Source organism: Pelecanus crispus, chromosome 1 (assembly GCF_030463565.1).
Source record: "Pelecanus crispus isolate bPelCri1 chromosome 1, bPelCri1.pri, whole genome shotgun sequence".
Lineage (NCBI taxonomy): Eukaryota > Metazoa > Chordata > Aves > Pelecaniformes > Pelecanidae > Pelecanus > Pelecanus crispus.
Window position 1 is genome coordinate 55,560,187 of NC_134643.1, and position 26,166 is coordinate 55,586,352.

A 26,166-nucleotide genomic window follows, 5' to 3' on the forward strand; every position below is an offset into this window, starting at 1 on the left:
AATCCTAATTTTCATGCTTCTTGAAGACTCATTTCTGTTTATTTCAATGTTTCTCTATTGTAAAAATCTTGCGAAAAATCTGTGCTTCTAAAAACGAAAAAAAAAAAAAAAAAACCACCAAGTACTCCAAACCACTTTTTTTTTTTCCTTTTTGATTTGTGTTTAATCTCAGTATATATTAGTCTATTATTATCTGTTTCAGGGAGTAAAGTTTCTTACTTTGAGCAAGTCTGCCTTAAGCCAGGAAAGTTAGCAATAAGAGAATATTGATCTGTATTTTGTTATGAACCGTTAAATATGCATGTAGCATTTATATTCTAATTGGCGCCTATTTAGCAAGGGGAGAACCTGAGGATTAGTGTGAGACTATGGGAATAGTCTTTCCTTTCCCTTAAGGTGCTGAGCAAGAACGGGTCTCCCTTCCCCAGTAGGAAGCATTCCCAGAACATGACGTTGCGACTCGTGCTGCTTCCTTACGGTCTGTTCTCTTAGAAGAATTCCTTAGGCTCTCAGCTGTTCTCGCACTGATCAAAAACATACTTGATAGGTAAAAGTATGACAGATATATGTGTGTGTGAGCGCATGTGCCGCGAGAAAAAACAAACACACACAAACCCAAAAGAGATCACGTTTTACTGAACACGAAGGAAATACTGCGTTACATTAAAAAAGGGAAAAAACACTTTCATCACGCGGCTTGAGCTTTTCCTTCCCCGCCTCTTTTGAGCAACCGGTAGAAGCAGTTAGCAACAGAAAGAAGCTGGAGGTCGAAGAGGACAAGGCTGGCAGAGATTATTTACGTATACCCGAGGAAGGTGTCTATGCAGGCAAATATTAATAACTAAAAAAATAAAAAGCGTCACATGATGCGTCCAAAGCATAAGCGGAGCCAGCGGCGGGGCGGGGCGGTATCGCCGAGCGCGGCCCCGGATTGGTCGGATTTTGCCGCAGACCCGCGGGCACCGGGGAGGGCCGCGGCCGCGGCCGGGGCCCGAAACGCGGTCTCGGGGCCGGCGCCCCCGCTCCTGCCAGCGGCGGCGACCCAGCGCTGCCTCGGAACAGTCACCCGCGCAAGGGGGGCAGGGACGCGGCGGGAGAGAAGCGAGGAGACGCGCGGGCTGACAGCGGGCAGGGGCAGCGCGGGGCGGGAGTCCCGCGCCGCCCGGAACAGGCAGAGCCGGCGGACGCGTCCCGGGGAAAGCCGGTGCCGGGGAAAGCGCGCCGGCCGCCGCCGCCTCGCGGGAAGCCCGCGCCGAGCCGGGCGGGGGCCGCCCGGGGGCGGTGTGCGGGGGAAAGGGCGGAGACTGCAGGCGCGGCCCCGCCTCCCCGCCGTCCACCGCCCGCCGCAGTCCTCAACCAGGTCGGCTCCCGGGGAATATACCGCAGCTCCGCGGCGCCGGCGGCGTGCAGTGCGGGGCTGCAGGGAGGGCTGTCATGTCCGGCAGAGGCAAGGGCGGGAAGGGGCTCGGCAAGGGCGGCGCCAAGCGGCACCGCAAGGTGCTGCGCGACAACATCCAGGGCATCACCAAGCCGGCCATCCGGCGCCTGGCTCGGCGCGGCGGCGTGAAGCGCATCTCGGGGCTGATCTACGAGGAGACGCGCGGCGTGCTGAAGGTCTTCCTGGAGAACGTGATCCGCGACGCCGTCACCTACACGGAGCACGCCAAGAGGAAGACGGTGACGGCCATGGACGTGGTGTACGCCCTCAAGCGCCAGGGACGCACCCTCTACGGCTTCGGCGGTTAAACTCGAGTTGCAGACCCTGCGCTGTTAGAACACAAAGGCTCTTTTCAGAGCCACCCACACATTCACAACAAGAGCTGTTTATTACGGAGTTTTAGGTTTCTGAAGGTTTTAATGCATGTGTAAAGTTAAGATTTCTCTGAGAAACGAACAGTTCGAGAATTTAAAAGCTGTTAACAAAGCCTAATCCCTCTGTAGACGTCCTGAACAAAAACGAGAACAGCGAAGTACCCAGTGTACTAAGATCAGACGCTTTAAGTAATTTCATTAGCTTTTAGTACCCATTTAGATAATTTTTTTTTCCTACTGAAGAGAGCAGCGCCGTCACCTTAACTGCAGAGCACAGGGATTGTGTAGATGCAGCGGCTAAACTATGACGGTTTACAGGACGGAAGTGCCTGCAATTACGTTTCCAGTTTTTACTCCAATAGGAATGGAACGATTACAATCCTCTAATTTGCATAACGCCCTTATAAATAGGGGGGCCGGCGCCATATTTAACGTTGTTGACATACAGTGAAGATCGTGGAAAGAAACTTTTGAGAATGCCTGAGCCGGCGAAATCCGCTCCAGCGCCGAAGAAAGGCTCTAAGAAAGCTGTCACCAAGACACAGAAGAAGGGTGACAAGAAGCGTAAGAGAACAAGGAAGGAGAGCTACTCGATCTACGTGTACAAGGTGCTGAAGCAGGTGCACCCCGACACGGGCATCTCATCCAAAGCCATGAGCATCATGAACTCCTTCGTCAACGACATCTTCGAGCGCATCGCCGGCGAGGCCTCGCGCCTGGCGCACTACAACAAGCGCTCCACCATCACCTCGCGGGAGATCCAGACGGCCGTGCGGCTCCTGCTGCCCGGCGAGCTGGCCAAGCACGCCGTCTCCGAGGGCACCAAGGCTGTCACCAAGTACACCAGCTCCAAGTAAACCGGTTTTAAACTATAACCCAAAGGCTCTTTTAAGAGCCCCCATGTCTTCCTAAAAAGAGCTGTAATTGCAAATATATTCCTTTCCTGATTTGGTGCTTTATATGGTTGCATGATTACCAAATAACGTACACTGCAATGAGTATGAAACGTTGGAACACTGAGCTATTAACTTCCCATTTGCGGAAGCAGTATTTTTTTCACAGTAATAAACAGCTCTTGTTGTGAATGTGTGGGTGGCTCTGAAAAGAGCCTTTGTGTTCTAACAGCGCAGGGTCTGCAACTCGAGTTTAACCGCCGAAGCCGTAGAGGGTGCGTCCCTGGCGCTTGAGGGCGTACACCACGTCCATGGCCGTCACCGTCTTCCTCTTGGCGTGCTCCGTGTAGGTGACGGCGTCGCGGATCACGTTCTCCAGGAAGACCTTCAGCACGCCGCGCGTCTCCTCGTAGATCAGCCCCGAGATGCGCTTCACGCCGCCGCGCCGAGCCAGGCGCCGGATGGCCGGCTTGGTGATGCCCTGGATGTTGTCGCGCAGCACCTTGCGGTGCCGCTTGGCGCCGCCCTTGCCGAGCCCCTTCCCGCCCTTGCCTCTGCCGGACATGACAGCCCTCCCTGCAGCCCCGCACTGCACGCCGCCGGCGCCGCGGAGCTGCGGTATATTCCCCGGGAGCCGACCTGGTTGAGGACTGCGGCGGGCGGTGGACGGCGGGGAGGCGGGGCCGTGCCCGCAGTCTCCGCCCTTTCCCCCGCACACCGCCCCCGGGCGGCCCCCGCCCGGCTCGGCGCGGGCTTCCCGCGAGGCGGCGGCGGCCGGCGCGCTTTCCCCGGCACCGGCTTTCCCCGGGACGCGTCCGCCGGCTCTGCCTGTTCCGGGCGGCACTGGACTCCCGCCCCGCGCTGCCCCTGCCCGCTGTCAGCCCGCGCGTCTCCTCGCTTCTCTCCCGCCCCGTCCCTGCCCCCCTTGCGCGGGTGACTGTTCCGAGGCAGCTCTGGGTCGCCGCCGCTGGCAGGAGCGGGGGCGCCGGCCCCGAGACCGCGTTTCGGGCCCCGGCCGCGGCCGCGGCCCTCCCCGGTGCCCGCGGGTCTGCGGCAAAATCCGACCAATCCGGGGCCGCGCTCGGCGACACCGCCCCGCCCCGCCGCTGGGTCCCGGCCCGCCCACTCGTGGGGAGCCCTCGGAGGGGTTTCCCTGCAGCGCTCTCTTTGTTCCCTTCATCCGTGGCGCCTCCGCGTTTTCTTTGCCTACCCGGATACTGCGTTCCCGACAGCTGCCCTCTCCTCCATGCAGCCCTGGGGGCCGGGCCCCGAGAGTTTTCGGCGTTTTCATTTCCGCACGGAGCGACCTACAGGTCGGAGGGAGAGGGAGCAGGGAGCGAGACCCGAAGCGGCAGGGAGAACGGTCAGTGAGGGGCTCCGGTGGGAAACGCTTAGAGCTGAGCCTCCTGCGAAGGCAACTCGGAGGCGCAGGAGGAACCGTCCGCTTTTCTCCGCCTCAGCCACCCCCAGCCCCGCAGCGCGGTCCCACGGGCAGCGCTGGCCGCAGGGCGCCGGGCTCGCTCCCGGCAGCTGCCGGCCTCTGAAATAGAGAAGCGCTCGCTAACGTGCAGCTGCATCCAACAAGGGAAAGAAAACATTAAAGACCTTACCATCCAGATATCTGTATGACATCTCAGAAACGAACAATAACCAAATATTTTTTTCTTCAAATGAGCAATCCAGAAATTTTGCTGTGTATTTCACACTTTTGCTAACAAACCTCACATACATGCTGCTTAGAGTAGGTTGGATTGTATTTGTAAAGTAGACAAATAAATACTGAAAGAATTATGAGGCTGTATTTTTAAATTAAATGTATTAAGATTTTGAATGTTACTTATACACTCAGAATAGAAGTGATATGGCTATGGTACTTCTCAATTGTCGTATTATTAGTATTTTGTGCACTTCAAACACATGTACCATTTGAAAATGATTTATATCCTTTACAATTTGTACAGTTCTTTATGCAATTTCATTCCTGAACATAATTTACAGAATTTAGGCAACCTCTCCAGAATATTTCTTGGCAGAATATATTTGCTAAATTCAAGGGGAAACATGATTGAGATATTAATGTATTGTTACAGGTGTCCAAAAAAGTACAAGTCTTTTCCATGATTATAATTATCACTGTGAATTCAATTTTCATTCAAACTGTTATTTTAAACAAAGTGAAAGATTTGCCACTCAAATATATATGACATGAGCAAGCAAAACTAGCTTTGATTTAGATTATGTTTGCTTTTTGACTGAACAGAATGAACTAAAACTGTTTATAGTCTACCTGGAATGTCTCTCACTAGTGGACCCACCAGGCTGGTGTCTAACATTACCAGTTGCCTCCACAAAGTCTCCTTTGTTCTTTATACCTGAAGATCTGTGTCTAGATATGTTTCCTGAGGCAGTTATAAACAACCTTCTAAATAGTAGGGGAAGCCTAAAGGAATTGCACAAAATCTTTTAGTGTACCACAATCATCTGTTCTTCATAACTCTTCCTAAATGCAGGGTGTGTATCCTAGTATAACTTTTTCCCTTTAGCAGGATAACCATTTGGCAAATAATCTTCCAAAGTGTCCTGGCACAAATGGGTGATGCAGAGGCTGAGACCAGTAGCTTAGAGATTAATTAGCTGTAAACTCCTTTTCCCAAAGTGTGGAGCACATTCGATATAATTTAATATCATGCTTTCTAGAAGGCTGCCTTGCCTGTAGGTTGCTACAAGTGGCCACAGACACTTTTCCTGTTTCTGTTAGTGACATAGTTCTCTCATGGACCAGAAGGTTTTCTTAGACATAAATAATTAATGCAGAAAGAAAACTTTGCTGCTGAGTATAATCCCTAATGAAGTTGCTTTTACTGTTGATTGGAGACAATAATTATTATTTGGATCAAAGTTTAGGATCCAATCCCCAGATTAGAGGTACCACATTTTCCTCATGAGTATGGACACATAGTTCTAGGAGTTAAATGAGAACAGAAACCTTTGCAAAACTCTGTTCCATTTAAAAAAAAAAAAAATCTGTAGCTTTTCAAGTGTGCTGTAATTATGACAGTCACCCTAGTTCCTCATTAAACTATAATGAGGAAATCGCATTTTTTTGTTGCAATAAGGGAACATCTCACCATAACTGTGTGAGACTACATAAATTAGTAAATAAAAATCATCACATCAGTGTATTATATCCAACTGCAAAGTTGCTTTTAATTTTCTTGAGAGCCTATATGGCAATTTCAATCCATATTGTATCTGCTACAACAGTAATAATAATGATAATATGCAAACTAAAGGCATGTAAGATCTTTTTAATAGAATATGTTATTCCTAACATTGCAAACAAAGTAAAAGTGAACAGGGATAGAAATGCCTTTCATCTTACTTTTTAACTATGCAATTCTAAGACTTTTCTGATGTATTCATTTTTCTTATTCACTTTTCTTATGTATTCAACATTATTGAGTTACCCCTAAACATAACTGTGATCTATAACATTTGAGGGAGCTTGGTCAGAGGGTTTTTTTTGCATCCCAAGTTCTTTGGAATGTGAAGGTGTATTGGAACCCAGTGATACAGCTCAGGCACCATATGGTATGGATTTCCTCTTTACTAGTGTTTGTTGTATATGCAACTGAGAGAAAGCTCATTTATTTAAACTTGCTTTGATACATTCCTTCATCCAGTGGAATTTGCTTGAAACCCACAAGTCTTTAATACGAGTAGATTTGCCAGCACCTTATCATATAATCCATCTGACTTACAGGACATTTACATTTACATCTGAGGCCTCATCAGTGTTATGGCAGCACAGGCTTCACAACTGGTGCAACCACTAGTGGCTAAGAACAAAAATGGGGAATGTTAAGAAGTGGACATAAGTATCACAGAGGGCGAAACTCCAGTTACTGAGGTGAGCAGAGTAGTGAGTGAAATAAGAGGTGTTTGGAATGAAATTCTGAAGAAAATAACGAATTTCTGGTCAGATGACAAGACCAATTTGGATATATGTGCTGGAGTTATCTGCACACCTCAGGGCCCTCTCCTGTGGTACCAACTCTGATTTCCACATATAGGAATCTGTTCAAAGAGAAATCCCACTCCTGGATACAGGTAACCCCACCCCCATGGGCTTTCTCTGGAATTTCAGTGCTTTGATCTAGAAATGTGCACTTGTGGCCCAGAAAGCCCATCATATCCTGGGCTGCATAAAAAGCAGCATGGCCAGCAGGTTGAGGGAGGTGGTTCTCTCCTTCTACTCTGCCCTCATGAGACCCCACCTGAGAGCATCCAGCTCCTGGGTCCCCAGCACCAGGAAGACACAGACCTGTTAGAGCAGGTCCAGAGGAGGGCCACAAAAATAATCAAAGGGCTGGAACACCTCTCCCATGAAGAAAGGCTGAGAGAGTTGGGGTTGTTCAGGCTGGGGAAGAACAGGCTCTGGGGAGACCTTATTGCAGCTTTTCAACACAGAAAGATGGAGAAAGACCTTTTTACCAAGGCAGGTAAAGAGACAGGTGACAGGACAAGGGGCAATTGTTTTAAACTAAAAGAGGGTAGATTTAGATTAGATATAAGCAAGAAATTTTTTTGCAATGAGGGTGGTGTGACACCAGACCATGTTGCCCAGAGAAGTTGTGGATGTCCCATCCCTGGAAGTGTTCAAAGTCAGGTTGGGTGAGGCTTTGAGCAACCTGAACTAGTGGAAGATGTCCCTGCCCATGGCAGGGAGGGTGAACTAGATGATCTTTAAAGGACCCTTCCAACCCAAACCATTCTATGACTGCTATCTTCCGACACACACATATACAGGGAGCTGTTGTGGAAAGTAAACATAGAAGACTTCTGCATGTAAAAACACAGTTTTTATATCATTGCAGTTCTTCAAGAAGAGAAGTATAAGTGCTAGAAGACACATAGCTGTAGCTAACGAGGATCAATAAAACAGATTAGTGAAAACATTACAGCTCTAAATGTATCCTTTTGCAAACAAAACCTTTAGGCAGATACTGTCACCATATCAGAATAGTCTGGTACTCCAGACAGCTCTCTTCCTTTATGTTTCTCTCCACAAATGATCCCTGATATGCGACTTTGGCCATGATACAGTCCTACCTAAACAGCTTCTCTGCTACAGCTTGGGGGTGGGGTGGGAAGACACAGGGGGTAGTACCTTGCTATAGGTGATATTTTCCTTCCTCCAGGCCCAGAGCACTCTTCCTTCTCCCCAAGGCATGGGGAGGGCAGAGGTGCTGCACAAGTGGGAGCTATGGCCCCAATGCAGTGTGCTGCAGATCATCAGGTACAGCTTCTGGGAACATTCTAGCAAGAGGGGTCAGCTAGGCAGTCTGTCTCATGGTTCACAACAGTGAATCTAAAGAGCTTTACCTTTGTGCTCTTGGGTGATACTTGTGCCAACAATGTAGAAGATGAATTCATATAATATTGTCTGCTGTTAACTGATGTAAGAAGAGGAATAGCTATGCACAGTGAGGGAATTTAAGAGTGGCAAGTCTGAAAATCCCACTTAAAACAGGAACATACCAGTGCTGCAAGGAGTTTCTTCCGAATGGAAAGCTGCTACATTGTTGCTTTACAGTGCAGGTCTGACTAGTTAAGGGTTTACATCAAAATGAGACATTTTCCCTAAAGCATTTCTCATTTTATTTTTAAATACACTTAAGTCACAGGGAAGTTTTACATCTTTTAAAGAACACAGGCCTACAAAGGAAGCCTTTCTTTATTCTTAGATTAGTTCTATAGGTTTGGGATGGTCTCCTACTTATTTTCATGCTGCATAACCTTTTCCACTCCCCCTTCAGTTTTTTAGCCACCCCGCTCCCCATATTTCACACCATAAGAAGCCGGTAAAGTCATGAAAGTTGAGCAGATTCAACATCAATAACAAGTGTTTTACTGATCCAGTTACAAGACAGACACAAAAAAAATCAATAAATCACTCCAAATATAACTAGTGTTCTTTCATTAAAAAGATGAGGAGTTAGAAAGCAAATGTAACACCCCTCCCAGGTAGGAACCAAAAGTTTTAAGACATCGCCACAAAACATGGTTTTATGTCCCTAACAAAAGCAGCATCTAAAGAAACACTGAGCACCAAAGCACTTCTGTAAAGAAAGCAACACAACTCTTTTCTGAGAACGTGGGTGGCTCTGAAAAGAGCCTTTGGGTTATAATATTAAGTTGTGAGAAGTCTGAGCAGCTTTGCTAAGCTTATTTGCTTTTCGCCTTATGACTCTCAGTCTTCTTGGGCAGCAGCACGGCCTGGATGTTGGGCAGCACGCCGCCCTGCGCGATGGTCACCTTGCCCAGCAGCTTGTTGAGCTCCTCGTCGTTGCGGATGGCCAGCTGCAGGTGGCGCGGGATGATGCGCGTCTTCTTGTTGTCGCGGGCCGCGTTGCCCGCCAGCTCCAGGATCTCGGCCGTCAGGTACTCCAGCACGGCCGCCATGTAGACAGGCGCTCCGGCCCCGACCCGCTCCGCGTAGTTACCTTTCCGGAGGAGGCGGTGGACGCGGCCCACGGGGAACTGCAGCCCGGCCCGCGACGAGCGCGACTTGGCCTTGGCTCGGACTTTGCCTCCCTGCTTCCCACGGCCCGACATGCTTTAGGCGCTAGAAAAAACTACAACCACCGCTCCCAAAACAAGACAGAGAAAATCATACTGACGCAACGCTTCGTCCCATTTTATCCCTTCCCTGGGCGGGATCAACCCTTGGTGATTGGCTGGAAACAGTCATTGCTTATACAACCAATGAGAAGACGGATCGTACTGTGACCAATCAGCGACAAGGATACACCCCTGAGCGTGATGGTCCAATCGAATTGTACGAGTTAGAGGGCTGGTATTTGCATAACAGCCCTATAAATAGAGCGCTCTGAGGCCGTTTTAGTTGCTGATCTTGTTCTGAAAGAAAGGAAAAGCGCTGTCAAAATGCCTGAGCCGGCCAAGTCCGCCCCCGCGCCCAAGAAGGGCTCCAAGAAGGCGGTGACGAAGACGCAGAAGAAGGGCGACAAGAAGCGCAAGAAGAGCCGCAAGGAGAGCTACTCGATCTACGTGTACAAGGTGCTGAAGCAGGTGCACCCCGACACGGGCATCTCGTCCAAGGCCATGGGCATCATGAACTCCTTCGTCAACGACATCTTCGAGCGCATCGCCGGCGAGGCCTCGCGCCTGGCGCACTACAACAAGCGCTCCACCATCACCTCGCGGGAGATCCAGACGGCCGTGCGGCTCCTGCTGCCCGGCGAGCTGGCCAAGCACGCCGTCTCCGAGGGCACCAAGGCGGTCACCAAGTACACCAGCTCCAAGTAAACCGGTTTTAAACTATAACCCAAAGGCTCTTTTAAGAGCCACCCACATATTCCCTGAAAGAGCTTTAACACAATAGGGTCTCGGTATTTCTAGGTGGGAAAATGTACATAAGAAACGGTAAATAGAATTTGAAATTAATCTGTTAAATCACAGTTACCAGCGCTTGCAGTGATTAAAAATCTGTTCCTGAAGTCCTTAACGAATACTTTACAGCTTCAAGCAAATTCAGATGTGTTAACTATTACTTCATAAGTGTTAACATTTAAATAAGCAGTATAGTTATATATATATATATAGTTATAAATGTAAGCAGTATAGCAGCAGAGATACGATGTGCTACATTATCCTACACGTTCCATCATAAATAAGAAATTCACAAAGCTTCCAATAGATACAGTAACAACTGTGCCACAAAAAAATGAAGGGAAAATAAAGACCCTGATCACTTTTTTGCATAGCTGTCCCGGGGTAGCAGAAGCTTAAAAATTGTTCCTTCTGTATTAAGACAGAAGGCAGCCTGGTCGATCGGAAGTCAAGGACACTAGGAGAAGCGACGACACGTTTAAGGACGCTTTCGGAGGACGAGCTGTCCGGGGACGTGCGGACCCGGGACCAGCGGCAAGAGCGGAGCCAGCTCGGGCAGCGCCCGGAGCCGCCGCAGCAGCGCGGGCTTTTCGAAATTTCCTGATCGCCCAATCAGAGTCCACGGCTTGTCCCATCAGCCAATCACAACCGGCCACAGGCTGAGCTCCCGGAGCCGCCGGTCGTGCCGGGAGCTCCGCGCCGCTCCGCCTCTGCGCTCCTACTGGGATCAGAAGCCCCGGGCGCAAAGCGCCTTGCCCGCAGCGGCGCAGGACAGCTGCCCGGCTCCTGCCGCCCCGGCTGCACCGCCACCAGGCCGGCAGGGTGCGGAAGAGCACCGCTGGTAGCTCCACCCGACTCCCGCCCCGGCAACCTCCTTCTCAAAACGCAGGTCGGTGAAGTCACGCAGAAATTAAGACCTGCCCCATGACGGCGCTGCCAACCGGAAAGGTCATTGCCAAGGAAGCGGAGGAGCCGTGCTGACAGTTCCTAGCTTTGGTCGCTAAGAGGTGTGGCAGCCCGCGCCCAGGCTGTTAGGGACCGCGCTGGTTAAAGTACCGACAGAAACCTCCGCGCCCCAGAGCGATACCCGCCCTAAGCCGTCCCTTTAACGCATACACCCTCTTGCGGTGCTCAATAAAGCCAGCCTTTAGAAAGCGTTTTCTCAGGGAATGTAAACTTTATTTTTCCAAGTCTTAGCGTAACCACGGCCGGAAGTTTAGCGTCCCATCCACTTCACAGACGAACGTCCCACACAGATAGTGGAGTGTGGTTAGCTCTGCTGCAGGCACGGAGCTCGGTGACGGAGTGTATCAGCCCTTTTTCGGACAGCTGTGGGTGGCTCTTAAAAGAGCCGTTGGGTTTAAGTATTTCCACTTCAACACTTCACTTTTTGGGCGCCGCCTTCTTCGCCTTGGCCGCTTTGGGCTTGGCCGCCTTGGGCTTGGCTGCCTTGGGCTTCACTGCCTTCGCCTTGGCCGGGCTCTTTGCTGCTGCCACCGCCTTTTTGGGCTTGGCAGCCTTAGGCGCCTTCTTGGGGCTCTTGGCTGCTTTCTTGGCCGCGGTGGCTGCCGGCTTCTTCGCTTTCTTGGGGCTCTTTTTCACCGCTGCCGCTTTCTTGGGCTTCTTGGCAGCGCTGGCGGGCTTCTTGGCCGCCGGCTTCTTAGGCTTGGCCGCGGCTGCCCGCTTCTTGGGGGCTTTTTCCTTCACTTCTCCCGGCTTCTTGCTGAGGCGGAAGGAGCCGGAGGCGCCGGTGCCCTTGGTCTGCACCAGGGTGCCCTTGCTGACCAGGCTCTTGAGCCCCAGCTTGATGCGGCTGTTGTTCTTCTCCACATCGTAGCCGCCGGCGGCCAGCGCCTTCTTGAGCGCGGCGAGGGAGAGCCCCTTGCGCTCCTTGGAGGCGGACACGGCCTGGGTGATCAGCTCGGTGACGCTGGGGCCCGCCGGCTTGCGGGCTTTGGAGCCGCCCGCCGCCTTCTTCGGCTTCTTGGCGGCGGCCTTGGCGGCGGGGGCCGTGACAGCGGGAGCAGCGGCGGGAGCGGTCTCCGACATCGCTGCAGAGACTTCTTCCTAATCAAAAGAAAGTAATTGGGCTACAGTAACCCCGATGCCTGAATTTATAGCGAAGCGGTGATCTGTGATTGGTGCTTTGCAGAGCCCGCCTAACTGTTAGCCAGGAAGAGCTTTTCGTCCTCCGAGTCTGTGTTTCTTCGGAGTTATAAATTCATATTTTTTGTAAAATGCGTGCCACGAAATCACCCCACTTTCTTCGGGGAGTGAAGAGAAGACGGTGGACTTTCGTTCGGGGGAGTTTCCTGCTGTTGGGACCTCAGAGGAGAGAGAAAAGATGTGTTTAACCCCGCGTTGTGAAGCCAGAGAGACCCCGGGAACGGCAAACTTTTGTTTTTCCTTCTAAATTAAAATAAAACCTGCAGATAAAAAGTCTCCCCTGTAATGCAAGCTTATTCTTTAGGGGGTTTTCTGCAGATTAGGATAGAAACCGAGGGGACAGCTTCAGTATTTTTGTCGTAAATCGATTTCAAAGAGAAGGAAGTAACACAATTTCATGGCTGAGCTTTGAATATGGATAAAGATTCGGCTCCCTTAACCATATCTTTAACTATTGAGGATACAGTATTTCTGCAGAATTTCGTGTTTTGGGAAAATAAGAGACCTTCAGAAGAACATATATACTGTTAAAAAGTGTCTGGAACTTGCCTGGGCTCTGCATTTTTTGTGGTGTTCTGTAAGTGAATAGCAAGATTTAGATATTTTTACAAATAGTTTCTGTTTATAATATGAAGCCGTCAATGCCTAGCTAATGCATATAAATTCCGGATAAAGTGCTAGTTTAACGCTTTCTCAGTTACAGTAGTGTACACTATTATTCTTTAAGACTTACAGAAGTCAGAAGCAGACTCATAGGGGAAAAATCTCAAACAGGTATAGATACACTAATATGTATCAGATGCTACTTAAACATTAATGGAACCAGCTAAAGCCTCGGTTCTCCCCAAATAAACTAAATAATGTGGAAACCTGTCCTGCGTGAACAGAATGCTTCAGCCTCAATATTACCTATAAATATTTGGACACAGATTGTTGTGGTTTGGTTTTTTTTTTTTTATAAGTTTCTTAAAACCTGCCATTCTGTTCTTTAAAGGAAAAGGAAAACATTCATCAAATTAGGTTTTCATCTAAATCCTCAGAATATTTAAATGATTTTCAGACAATCCTCATAAATCAGAATCAGCTTTAATTATTATGATTCCACTTAATTATTAAGTCTCACAAAGTGATAACAGAAATTAATTATTTTTTTTAAGGACTGCTACAAATTGTTTGGGATAATTTTTTATCAAATAAGAAGACAAAAGCCTCGTTTGGCTTCTAATTACAAAGCAGCCAGAATCTTTTTTCTTGGTTGAAAAGAACAAATTAAGCCCAAACCTAATATTTTTCCCCGTTGTACTTTGTAAAAACTTGTCCTATAAAACATCAGTGGACTATTTCAGCAAAGGTGCGTCTCTTCTAGGACAGATGAATTTGAGATTCTAGAAGACAAGTAGTATGTTGCAAAAGGCCCTTGCATTTATTTTCATGCATGAAGTGTTGAAGAGACAATGAAGTTATACTTAATAGTAAGTAGTTTTAGTTGAAATGAGATAGATTAAAATGGCAAAGATAAATGAGAATAACAGAAGTGAAAACAATGAACTGTCACTTTTTCATATTGTCTTCTAGTTCTATTTTTATTTTATTGTGTCTGCATGCGGGCCAGCTAATAAATACTTTGAAGGAGTGAAGAAGAGGAAGGGGAAAGCTGAGAAAGGGAAAAATTAGGTTTTTCAGTATCCCACAGTAAAAACCAGACTGAAAGGCATACTGAGGCAGACTGTGGAATCTGCCACCCTTCTTGTGAACGTGACATTGTTCCCACATAAGCAACTACACCAAATCCACAGTACCCATAGAGTTTGAATGCTCAGGCTGCTAACCCAAGTGAACAGTAGGAATATTTTTTCTGAGAGGTAAAAAGGCAGTTACTCGTAGCAAGATGAGGACATTATACTTGTTTTCCAGGTTAGGTGAATGGAAATGGCTGTAAAGCAGAATCTGACTGTAAGTGTTACAAAAGACAGAGCCGGGAAGGGTTGTGATCTGTCTGGGTCTGTTTAATGTAATGCACATTCTTCAGAGAATAAGGACTGAAAGAAGCTTAACGTGCCTAAATCTCTGTAGCTTTGACAGTTTAGCGTTAGATCTCTACGACTCTTTTTTATTACACTTAAAACCGGTCAGGAAGCTGGGAGCAACTGGGAGTGGACAGTGCTGGTGCAAGAGTTCAGCTGTAGCTCCAGCGTGGGTCCTCTTCACCAGCTCCACCCCTCACATCCACACATTTGGGCAAGTTTCCCTTCAAGGTCGCTCTTTGTAAACCCGTTCTCAGTCCACCAGGAGAGGAGAGATTTCCTTCCCCTCCCCCATAAACAGGCTGCAGGTTAGAGATAAGGACAGGAGGTAGAAAGAGATGGGAGAAGAGCTCTCAGATCTTGCTCCCTAAGCAGCGGCAGTCACTTGAACTCCATCCACAGCACACAGGGATTGCTGTCCCTACTCTGTGACAGGTTTTACAAGGGACAAGATCGTCTCTGTTTTTGTAAGCAAAGCCTATGAAGATGGTACTGATCTGAGGATTTCAAGGAGCAGAATTTAGGACTTCTACCACTTTTAGTTCTGAATGGATCCCTGTAAATCTGCATGTCTTTTAAAGAGTTCCCTGCTCTAGCTGCTGACTATTTTGAGTTGCACTTCTGAAGTTCTTTGCTTTTTCCTAATAGTCTGAGACACTGGAAGACTCGGCAGCTCGCCTCCGGCATTATGTGTCAGCATCACTTATTGTATCTATTTCTTAACCATCAAACCAGGCCTGTTGTGCCCAAAGCATTGTTCCTGGCCTATTTCTGAGGAGTGAGAATTCTCCTAGTCTTACCAACGATTTTAAAGAGAGGGACTTTGGAGATATGAGGTGGTGTGAAAAGGGGAGGCTTTTCTAGGGTTATTTTCCCCCTTGCCCCAGCAATTAAATTTTCTAGTTAATTAGATAAAATAAACCTCTCAGAATCTCTGGACAATTTTCAGGTTTGTATTGCTGGAAGTAGTTGCTAAATGCAACACTGGACCACAATAACAAATCTCAGTTTTTGGAGAGACAAATCACTATCTATCACCACGTGCGTCCCACCACATAACATAGCAAATCAGTGGTAGGGTATGGAACAGTTTTTCGTCCTGACAGAGAAATTGTCTTACTGCCAAGCAACATTACTTGAAAAAAAGTTTTGAGAATGAGCTGGTAATAAAAATTGTTTGCAGTTTCCATGTGAAGAGACAAATATTTAAATGTGACTCTTTTTATACTAAATTTCAATCAAACAGAAAAGATTGAAAGTTCTCCTGTTTTTCCTTTCCAAGCACCCTGTCCAAATGCAGGGTCTGTTTATCTCCTACCCAGGACCTCAAACCAATTTCTTATGCCTCCTTAAAATACATACCTTTACTTGTCCAAAGCAGAACCTCATTTCCATGCATCATCACACAACATGCCCTGGCTTCCTTCTTTGCCTAGCAGTATAGGTGCTAGTGCAGATTACAGAAGATCCTACAAAATGCCAGTGCATTTTCCAATGCAAGGATCTTCAAAACAAAAATAGTTCACTTATAACATAAGAAGTCATTCCTAAAACTGTATAGCAGAGAAAAAACTTAATTTTTTTCTTATCAAGACAGAAGCTCCACATGGAGGAGAAACAGATTAGATATTAGACAAATAGAGGCAGATTAAACATTCAGACTGTAGGAGGAAAACAATCTGGATAAATTGATTAGCCAAATTTAGCTGAAAGCCTACACTCATTTAATTACAATTACTATTGTTAGCATGGTGAAGACCCAGAGAAATTATGAACTTTTAATTGAAGCATGCTCTCTTCTTGACAAAGAATGATTTTGCAGACATTCAAGTAACTACTCTCAATTTTATAATAAAAACACCCAACCAAGATCAAAAGACATTAGCCAAGTCTCTGGTATGCTGCAACTACATTGACAATACTGATTCAGCAATTGCAAAGTTTATATAGTAAGGAAGAGTTAAGATGTCAAAGGGCTCTCAGTAATAAAGAAGCCTGTATTCTTTTAGATATATACTTCAACTAAGCCCATAAAAATATGCTGACAGATATTTCAGTGTTAGGGCAGTCACATCTCCTAAAAAAAAGTATCTTGCCTTCTAATCTAACACCTAATGAAATAGGTCCTACCCCCATGCTCAAAGAAGGGTCAGCTCGAGCAGGGAAACACTACAGCCTCTCTGGGCAGCCTGTTCCAAAAAAATTCTTTCTTATGTTTAAGTAGAATTTCCTGTGTTCCAGTTTGTGCCCATTGCCTCCTGTCCTGGGCAGTACTGAGAAGACTCTGGTTCTGTCTCCTTTATTCCCCCCATTAGATATCTGAATGCATGGGTAAGACTCCTCCGAGCCTTCTCTTCTTCTGAGTGAACAGTCTCAGCTCTTTCAGCCTCTCCTTATATGAGAGATGCTCCAGTCCCATAATCATCTTTGTGGCTCTTCACTGGTCTCACTCCAGTTATGTCCATGTCTCTGTTCCACTGGGGAGCCCACAACTGGACACAGCACTCCAGATGGGTTTCACCAGTGTTGATTGGGGGGAAACAATCATTTCCCTCAGTATTATTTTGCAAATAATGCTTCTCCAGGTTAATTTGTGAAACCTATATACAGATTAATGGCACTCCCACCACTTTTTAGATTTTGGTAGTTAAATAAAGGTAGCTTCAATAAACGTTGTTACCTCTCACACAGTCCTTAGTTTCAAGGCTTGTCAAGACGAGTTTGAGCTAACCTGATCTGGCTCAGTGATCATGTTGTCCATGACTGTAGGACATGTTAAGGCTAGTTGTAGTCTCAGGAAAACTGCCACTTAAAAAAAAAAAAAATCCCTACATTCTGGGGTGATTAGAAGGTGTAGAGAGGTGAGTCGCCTGCCTGCCATAACTGTTAGATATTTGCTAAACAGCAAAAAAGAAGGGTTGTGTGTTTTAATGAATCAGCCTCAAAAATCTCCTTGTCTGCCCAGAAAATGACAGCTTAAAGCATCAAAATATTTCTTGCAGTTTCTGAAAACCTGTGGATCAGAGATCCTCTTGTAACCAAGTTTTACTTCTCTCCACCCATCTATGGCACTGAGAATTATGAGTAGTAGCAGTAGTAGTATTAAAAATAGGAATCCCAGTTATGAGCAGGACTTTGTTCTACTGAGTTATGTAGACTATAAATTTTGTATTGTTTTCAATACAAAAATTTCAATACAAAAAGAGGAAGCAGGTAAATACAGAAAGACAAAGAAATACCAGAGACCTACATGCAAAAGTATAGAAATGTGACCCTACCTGTAACTCTCACTGAGTGCCTGGAAAAAATTGAAATGTGGTATCTGAACCTATGTGACATGGTGTCTATTCTCCCAGGGGATCAACACAGATAAATGGCAATTCCTTTTTTGTGAGTCAGATTACAAATACTGATTCAGTCAGAGATGGAAACTGAAACTAGGTCATCAATAGAGAAAATTTATGTCCTACCCCTTGGGTGGCACTCAGGAGGTACATAGAATTATAGAATCATAGAATAATTTGGGTTGGAAAAGACCTTTAAGATCATCAAGTTCAACCATTAACTTAACACTACCAAGTCCACCACTAAACTAATTAAAGGTAGAGGAGTAATTAACTTCATGTTTCCTGGCTTGGTGGCTGGATTATTTTTTAATGAAAGTAAAACTAGAATAGAATCATTAAGGTTGGAAAGGACCTCTAAGATCACCAGTCCAACCATCAAACCAACACCTCTATGCCTACTAAACCATCTCCCAAAGTGCTATGTCTATGCGTTTTTTGAACACCTCCAAGGATGGTGACTCCACCACCTCTCTGGGCAGCCTGTTCCAATGCTTGACCACTCTTTCTGTGAAGAAATTTCTCCTAATATCCAATCTAAACCTCCCCTGAGACAACTTGAGGATAATGCCATTTCCTAAGCTATCAAAGGTAGTTCTAGCCCTTCATGCTGAGTGAAGGGAAATAGGATGCGGAAAGCTTACCTGTGATAATACACAGTAGACCCAGCTCTGCACCCAGCCTATGCAGCCACTCTTTATTCTTAAGGTATCAGAAGAATATAGGCAAGAACTAAGCACATGATAATACATTCTGGGTTACAGATTTATGCATTGCTCAGGTTTACAGACTCAGCACACCCTGGGGAAGGAATACCTCATTGATATTGAGTTGTACTAATTACCAGCTCAGCCAAATTCAAGGAAGATGTGAATAAAACCAAGAATTTACAGTACTCAAAACAGTCATGGGTTCATAAGACAAGGGAAGAAATTAAAACCATGTTTAACTGGCTTGCTCCAAAATTAGCTTTAGAAAGAGTCTCAGTAGAGGATGCAATGTTTCCCTAGAGCTGGCTGATACACTGCAGATTTTCTCTCTGTTTCATTTTATTTCATTTTAGAAAAAAATTGAAGTGAAACTAATAATCAGGGAAACTTGGTCTAGCACCCCCCACATACATAGAGGGTAGGAAGTTATATTTAAAAGTTTATCGTTGTCAACTATGAAATTAAAATGCTGTGTCAGAGTTCTGCAAGGATCAGTCCTAGGCCTGGTGTAATTTTATTTATGATCTGAATTATACTCTACAGGGCATATATAGAAGTGCTATGGGTACCAACAAGCAAAGAAATACTAGAATGATGGAGTACAGTTTATGTATTGAAAAATGCCTGATAAGTTGAAGACACTGTCATCAAGAAATGTGTAAGATACTTCACCTGGAAAGAAATATATCAGTTTTATAAATATTGGACAGCAGCAGTTGAGTAGTGCCTGAGTAGATCTGGATCTTCAGGTTATAATTATAAGTTGACAATGAACGAACAACAGTATGTTACTAGGTATTAGGAAAGGAACACAATGACAACATCTACAAGACAGGTGAAGAAGATCTTCCTCTGTAGTCAGGTAAGCTATAGCCTCATTTGGAGTTGTAGGCCTAGTTTTTAGTATTGAACTTCAGGTAATAAGAAGTGAACAATAAGAGAATACACAGAAGAGAGCAACAGTAATTGTCAGAGAGGTCTAGGATCTACTCCCTAATGGAAAGGCACATACTGTTGGAGTTCCCTGACTCAAAGAGAAGGCTGAAAAACCGAAGTTTCTTCTCAAACACTTAAAACACGAAGAGGAAGGAAGTCATCTTTCCTCAGTATACATTGTAGGAAATACAAGGACTAATGTTCTTTGCTGCAGCATGTTAACGGTAATGAAATAATTTCTAATATGGAGTAGAAAATGTTACTTGGGAAGATAGCAGGGTCCCCAAGGATCAGTGAGACTGAACAACTATCAGAAATAAAATGGGTTCAGTTGACTCTTGATGATAGATGGAGGGCAACAAAAATTGCTGATGTCTAGGTACTGGTAATTATCACAGAACTATAGATTAGAAGGTATCTGTGTGGACAAGAGAGGAATGCTGGATGAAATACACTTGGCATTTAGTAATATTTTAGGAACTATCTCCCATAGCATTCTCCTTTGGGATCTGAGTGTGTACAGGGAGGATCAGCAGGCTATTAGACGTTTGAAAATTGTCTATAGCACAGGGTCAAAGGGCTGTAGTTAACAGCTTATTGTCTGTGGGCAACCAGTAAAGAAAAGAATGCCCCAGGGCTAATTGCTTGACATTATCTGGCATTTTCTGGAACAACCTGGAGGATGAGAGAGAATGTACCCTTAGTATATGTGGATGATACTAAGTTAGGAAGGGTAGACAGAGTCAAAAGTAACATATTCAATTAAAAGGGACTTTAATAAACTTGAGTTATGGGCCAAATGAAATCTTGTGCAGTTTGTCAAAGAGAAGTGCAAAGTTCTGCACATGAAGCAGAACAGCTACTTGCGTCAGCATGGGCTGGGAAATGACTGGTCTGACCTGGGCAGAACCTGGGGGTTGTGGTGGCTTTCTCAACCACTGGATCCTTAAAAGCAAGCCAGCTGCTGTGTCCAGAGCCTAAGCATAAATAAAACCCTGTAAGCAGCTGGGGTTTCCAACCAAAGCATTTGGTTTTCCAACCAAGTTTTACTGTAACAAAGACAAAGCACAGCAGTACTGTCTGGAGACACCAACACAATGCACGTCATCATTTTCCAGACTTGGCTTCCTCCATAAACATACAGCCCAAGACAAAATTCAATACATTCATACAGTGATGCCCATAGTAGATTCATTACTTGGAAAAACTATGCCCCAGAGAGACTGTTTGGACAGGGCAGTACTTTAGCTGTTGTTAAGTACTTACAACTCTGTAAGAACTGGCAGAGTTCAACAGCAAAACTTACTGCCCAGTGCAGCTCTGCAGGAGCCCAGGCAAGGAGAGGAGCTGATCAGTCTCAGCTGTGCAGGAAACACTGTGCTTACAATGCTTTCATGATACATCTTTATAGCTTAATCAATGGTCAATGTATCAGCAGACCTGTGCTGCTTCAAATGCCAGTTTAGAAAGCAGAGTAAGGATTTAAGAGAAGCAGTCAAGTGTCAGCTGTGGTTGCTGAGTAGCTGGTTTGCTGTTTGCTGTCCCTTATCCAAACGCAGGAGTAGGTTTGCATGGTGTGCTACGGAGCTGTGAGCTCCATGGGACACCCTGCTCCTGGGAAACCATCTGGAGCACTTGTTGGACACGTCCTTTGGTGTCTTCCTGGGAGAAGCCCAGAACCCAGGGAGGAAAGCAACATGGTCAAAGGGGTGCCCTTGCACCCAATTGCAAGTTATTGGCCCTGTCCCTTCTCTTGCATGTCCTAAAACAGCATCACATGAGGAACTGGGTATATTACTATCTTCCCAACACCTCAAAACTGGTCTAGGAGTTCCTCCAGCCTTTCTTCATAGACCTATTCAGTTATACTAGCTATTCAGTGAGCCTGCAAGACTGCAGCTTGTGCACGGAGTGATGTGGGTGAGGCCCATGCAAGCCTTCTCCTTCAAAGGTAGAGTGAGACACACCACACTCAATACTCCAGAGTCATGCCAGCCTGGCCATGAACAGCTGTCCTGACAACTGGTACATTGCTGTGTGAGAGAAACACCCCAGAAAGTGCATTTTTGCAATTCTAGCACAAACGGCATTGCTTTGAAAGGACCCCTGAAACATCTGGCCTGGTGAGGAGGAGGTGTGAGTGGTGGCAGAGCCATGTGAGTGCTTGGGTGTCAGTGACTGCCAAGTACAACATCGCTTCGGAAGTGCGTGTGTGGTGTCCTTTTCCATGATCCACTGTGGGAGACTAATCCTGTGATGTCATTTTCCATGAGCAAATGGCATCCAGCTCCTGCTGGTTTGCAGAGCAACACAGCAGTGACTCAGACGAGATGCACTTGCCCTTGCCCTTGCCTGCAGCTGGCATGGCGCAGGGGAAGTGCGATGATTTCTGGAAGATTTTGCCCCTGTGTGGATCATCGTCTGATCTATAAGAAGCCACTCTTTGTGCATGGCAAACTGCATCCCTAAAGGTGAGATCAGGCTTCTGGGCCACGGCAGAGGTCTTTTTTTCTTTTATTAGTCCCTGTGTTGTTTCTGAACTTGGCAGCAAGAATAAGGTTGGAAACAGTCCAAACCAGGGCTGTAGCCCAACCTCTTGGATCTCTGACTGAGGGGAGCCTTGAAATAAAAAGATGAGAATGGGGCTCTCCACCTCTGATTGTCTCAGCTAGCGGGGAAGGGGGAGGGGAGAAATCAAAGTACCAATCATTAGACTAAATTCATGATCACAGTACCCCCAAATCTCCTGTCATACCTACCAAATACATAGATATGATCAACACACTGGGAAGCTGATAGCTGTAACATTTAGACATTTAAACAGTACGTGACATTGTTTGCTAGTTTTACTTAAGCAGCATATACCAGTTCTGCAATTATACTACTGCCAGGATTTTTCTTCCAAATGGCAAATCTGCACGTGCAAATGCTGACTTGGGCCTGAGTCTCAAGACAAAAGCTTTCTGTGCTTAAAATATTTCTTACCAAAATTATGTGGTCTGCTTGATCTCAGTAAGCACAGCTTTGCAGCTAGGCTTACATGCTGAACTGAAGGTGGAGTATTGGGCACGAGGATACAGAGAACAAGGACCACTGGGAGTAGATTTAGAAGCCTGAAGTGTGCCAAAGTCAGATCCTGTGCAGTTCACACTTACCCACATGTAGAGACAGGTCCCAGTTGACCACATCTCTGTGCTGTCAGAGCTGAATACTCTCCAACCAGGTTCTTTTAGATATTACACATGAAAGAGTTTAATGTTTAATATCCAATTTCTTTATTAAGGATATTTGGCTTTACATGGGATTTTGATTTAGTGGGGTGATACAGCAATGTACTGAAATCACATCACAAGCACAATATAGCATCTGTAATATACAGTTGAACCACAGTGCAAAAATGATTCTCATTACTGGTCTTTATATGCTCATTGTCACAATGCTGGGCCTCCCCAGTCACTGGAAGGGAATATGTTGGTTGAAACCATCTCAAGCCCATTGCTCTCTTCAAACTTAGTTTTATCTGTTGTCCAGTTTTTATTCTTTATGTTGGGCCGAGCCACATATATACACTGCCCCCCCTCCTCACCTCTCATGCTGGTCTGGTTTGCTCAGGAAGACGTTATTCTTCATTAGTTGTCTGAGACTACCTAATGACTCACTGGTGCAGCTGTCTTACCTAAAACCATGGTAACCTTCCAGTCACCCTGGTGTTAAGTGCAGCTTTCTTTACAGTACATTATTCCTCAAGCTCATTGTCCTTTTGCCCTTTTCCTTGGAGCTCTCCTCCACCGTGGGGGGGTGCTGGTCTGTCAAAAGTGCCCAGGTTTTCAGTACAAGGGAATAATTTGTTTCATTTGCCCAGATAGTCCAGATGAGATCTAGGATGTTTTCAGCATGGCAGATCACGGGAGCATCATAACAGTGCAAAGCAGGAGTGTGTGCAACCTGTCTCATTCACAAAGGACAGATTGCAGTTCCATTTCTCCTTTGAAAGTGACAGGATACTTTGAACAGGCAATGAAGCATCAGCTTCCAGTGAGTGGAAAGCACAAGGAATACGAAAACCTGTCCAATACTCTACAAAAGTCAAAACTACTAGTTTGAAAAATATGAATACTTTTCCAGATATTTATTCATATATATTCTTACAATATAATGGCTGACAGTAATTTTTTTGCCTAATATTGATCTAAGAGTTGAAGCCTTAAATTCAATTTCTATTTCATGAATTATGTTTTTTTAAGTCAGGATTAAATAAATAACTCTATGTGCTAATTACTCACCCCAAGGTTGTCGATACAGACATAATACCCAACAGGAGCCATTTATCGTGCTAGACTTTAAAAACACATGAATTAATTACCTAGAGGATGCAAAACCAAAATATAAACAACGCAGCTGAAAACTTACAAATGGAAACCAAAAGCTGAGTGTAAAAATCATGGGGATAGACAGCAAGTGTTCTCAAAATACTAGAGGCTTAGTCATTTGTCTCTATCTTGCAGAATTAGATCTGTCTTGATCCCATCTTGTTGCGAATCTGTCCTTAGTCTACGTTTGTGCTAAATGTACAAAATTTGAAGTGCTCTTGCTTGACCACTGTCACGGTTGGGGAGCAGAAAGGAAGGGGTACTGAAATGTGGTGTTCTGCTGCTAATGAAGCACTAGTGAATGAAGAAAAGAAAGTCATAATTAAAATACATATATATATTCTGGAATCCTTTTTTAGGCTAGTAACAACAGAAAATGCTGAAGTTTGTTTACTGTTTTGTGACTTGTCAGTTCGGTATAAACAAGAACTATAGCAAGCGTAATACACTTTTTAAGCCCCAGTATCATACTCAGCTCACCCATTCACTCCTCCCAGGAAGAGAAAGGAGGTATGCTTAGGACTACACCAAATCTAAGGAGACTCACAAATATACCTAAGCATTCCTCTGCACCCCTGCAACAGGAAGCACAGTTGCTACAGCCTAGATAAAAGCTGTGAATACCTCTACTAGGTGAATGATAGTAACTGATTAGAAGAGTTCAGTGAGGGTTGCTTCATACTGGAAGAGGGGAAAAGCAAGGATCATTCTCATGTTTCTTAATAGACTCTTCTTCTGAAGTAATGCAGATTACCTAGGGAGAAGAAAATTTTCACCTAAATCATATTTGTTAACTTCTTAAAAACAAAACAAAACAAAACAAAACAAAACAAAACAAAACAAAACACCTCACAATCCCCCAAAAGACATAGATTTGATATTGACCATGAAAATATATAGGGACAGTATTAGAAATTATATTTCAGATGTCAGGATAATGAGCTCCTCTTTTAAGTTTTTAATATGACCATGGAGAAAAAAAACCACCCTCCTTCAGTCCTTTGGTTTTATGACAGAATGTAATTCAATTATTATTAAATAGGCTAAGGAATGCTACTGTTTCCCAGTTTAGTACCACAACAGAGATAAACTACTTATTATATGTACTAATACGGCACAGTTTAGAAGAGTATGTAGAAATTATACTTGCATTTCATACATGAAAAGACAGAAGAAAATGAAATTATAACCTTCCCTCCCCCCCCTCCCCCCAGAAAAGATGATACCATTCTTTGTGTGTTAATCTAATAGTTATTCCAGCTCGGGATGTTCTTATACTGTGACATTTGTAAAATCCTTAGACAAGGATTGCTCCTTACTTTCATAAATTCTAATTCAGAATTTCATCTGTTTCCAGTATAGATTTAGACCCATAAAACAACAGCTAAAGATTGAAAAGTTTGATCTGCAGTACAAGAGAAAGGTAATTTTCTTACTAGTTAAAGTAGCAGAAATTTAACACTATAGCTATACTAAAGGGCATTTTGTAAAAAATAAGGAAAAAAATCCCCACAGCAGTAATTCCAAATGAGCAAAATTAGTAAAAGTCATAGAATTATATAAGTTGGAAAAGTCCCTTCAGGTCATCGAGTACAACTGTAAACCTAGCACAGCCAAGTCCACCCCTAAACTGTGTCCCTAAGTGCCACATCTACACGTCTCCTAAATACCTCCAGGGATGGTGACTCAGCCACTTCCCTGGGCAGCTTGTTCCAGTGCTTCAGAACCCTTTTGGTGAAGCAATTTTTGCTACTGTCCCATCTAAACCTCCCCGGGCGCACTTTGAGGCTCTTTCCTCTCGTCCTATCGCTTGCTGCTTGGGCAAAGAGACCGACACCCACCTCGCTCCAACCTCCTTTTGGGTGCTTGTAGAGAGTGATAAGGTCTCCCGGCAGCCTCCTTTTCTCCAAGCTAAACAATCTCAGTCCCCTCGGCCGCTCTTCACAGGACTTGTGCTCTAGACCCTGCACCAGCTTCGGTGCTCCTCTTTGGACGCGCTCCAGCACCTCAGTGTCTTTCTTGTAGCGAGGGGCCCAAAACCAAACACAGTAGTTGAAGTGAGGTCTCACCGGTGCTGAGTGCAAAGGGGCAATCACCTCCCTAGTCCTGCTGGCCACACTGTTTCTGATAGAAGCCAGGATGCTGTTTGCCTTTTTGGCCACCTGGGTACACTGCCGGCTCATGTTCAGCCGCCTGTCGACCAACACCCCCAGCTCCTTTTCTGCCCGGCAGCTTCCCAGCCACTCTTCCCCAAACCTGTAGCGTTGCATGGGGTTGTTGTGAACGAAGTGTGGGACCCGACACTTGGCCTTGTTGAACCGCCTACAGCTGGCCTCGGCCCACGGATCCAGTCTGTTATAAAGGTAATAATATAAAAAATTGTATTCTGCCTCCTGCTTAATATGTGCTTACACACTCACAATTGCTTATGTAAAAATCCGAAGAGAGTATCAGACTTCTAATTCAAGAAATGGGAGGTTGAAAGCAAAATACAAACC

At 45.5% G+C, this 26,166-nt stretch overlaps 6 protein-coding genes across 6 annotated transcripts; 3 read left to right on the forward strand and 3 right to left on the reverse strand.

Moving 5' to 3' along the window:
* The first annotated feature begins 1,116 nt into the window (after window positions 1-1,116).
* LOC104025118 (histone H2B 7) lies at window positions 1,117-2,762 on the forward strand. The gene is made up of 2 exons (XM_075712969.1): window positions 1,117-1,139; window positions 2,288-2,762. Exon 2 carries the CDS (start codon window positions 2,289-2,291, stop codon window positions 2,667-2,669), a length of 381 nt encoding a protein of 126 aa, XP_075569084.1. The 5' UTR covers window positions 1,117-1,139; window position 2,288; the 3' UTR covers window positions 2,670-2,762.
* Window positions 1,435-1,788, forward strand: LOC142596641 (histone H4). Its single transcript, XM_075726351.1, has one exon. The coding sequence runs from the start codon at window positions 1,435-1,437 to the stop codon at window positions 1,744-1,746; it is 312 nt and encodes a 103-aa protein (XP_075582466.1). The 3' UTR covers window positions 1,747-1,788.
* Window positions 2,763-2,801: 39 nt separating the features above from the next.
* On the reverse strand, window positions 2,802-3,270 carry LOC142593806 (histone H4). Its single transcript, XM_075712956.1, has one exon. It carries the CDS (start codon window positions 3,268-3,270, stop codon window positions 2,959-2,961), a length of 312 nt encoding a protein of 103 aa, XP_075569071.1. The 3' UTR covers window positions 2,802-2,958.
* A 4,561-nt stretch (window positions 3,271-7,831) lies between these two features.
* LOC104024394 (histone H2B 1/2/3/4/6) lies at window positions 7,832-10,034 on the forward strand. The gene is made up of 2 exons (XM_009478429.2): window positions 7,832-7,851; window positions 9,638-10,034. Exon 2 carries the CDS (start codon window positions 9,654-9,656, stop codon window positions 10,032-10,034), a length of 381 nt encoding a protein of 126 aa, XP_009476704.2. The 5' UTR covers window positions 7,832-7,851; window positions 9,638-9,653.
* Window positions 8,601-9,323, reverse strand: LOC104023722 (histone H2A.J). Its single transcript, XM_009478428.2, has one exon. It carries the CDS (start codon window positions 9,321-9,323, stop codon window positions 8,934-8,936), a length of 390 nt encoding a protein of 129 aa, XP_009476703.2. The 3' UTR covers window positions 8,601-8,933.
* Window positions 10,035-11,501: 1,467 nt separating the features above from the next.
* Window positions 11,502-12,167, reverse strand: LOC142594284 (histone H1.01-like). The gene has a single exon (XM_075716627.1). The coding sequence runs from the start codon at window positions 12,165-12,167 to the stop codon at window positions 11,502-11,504; it is 666 nt and encodes a 221-aa protein (XP_075572742.1).
* Window positions 12,168-26,166: the final 13,999 nt, after the last annotated feature.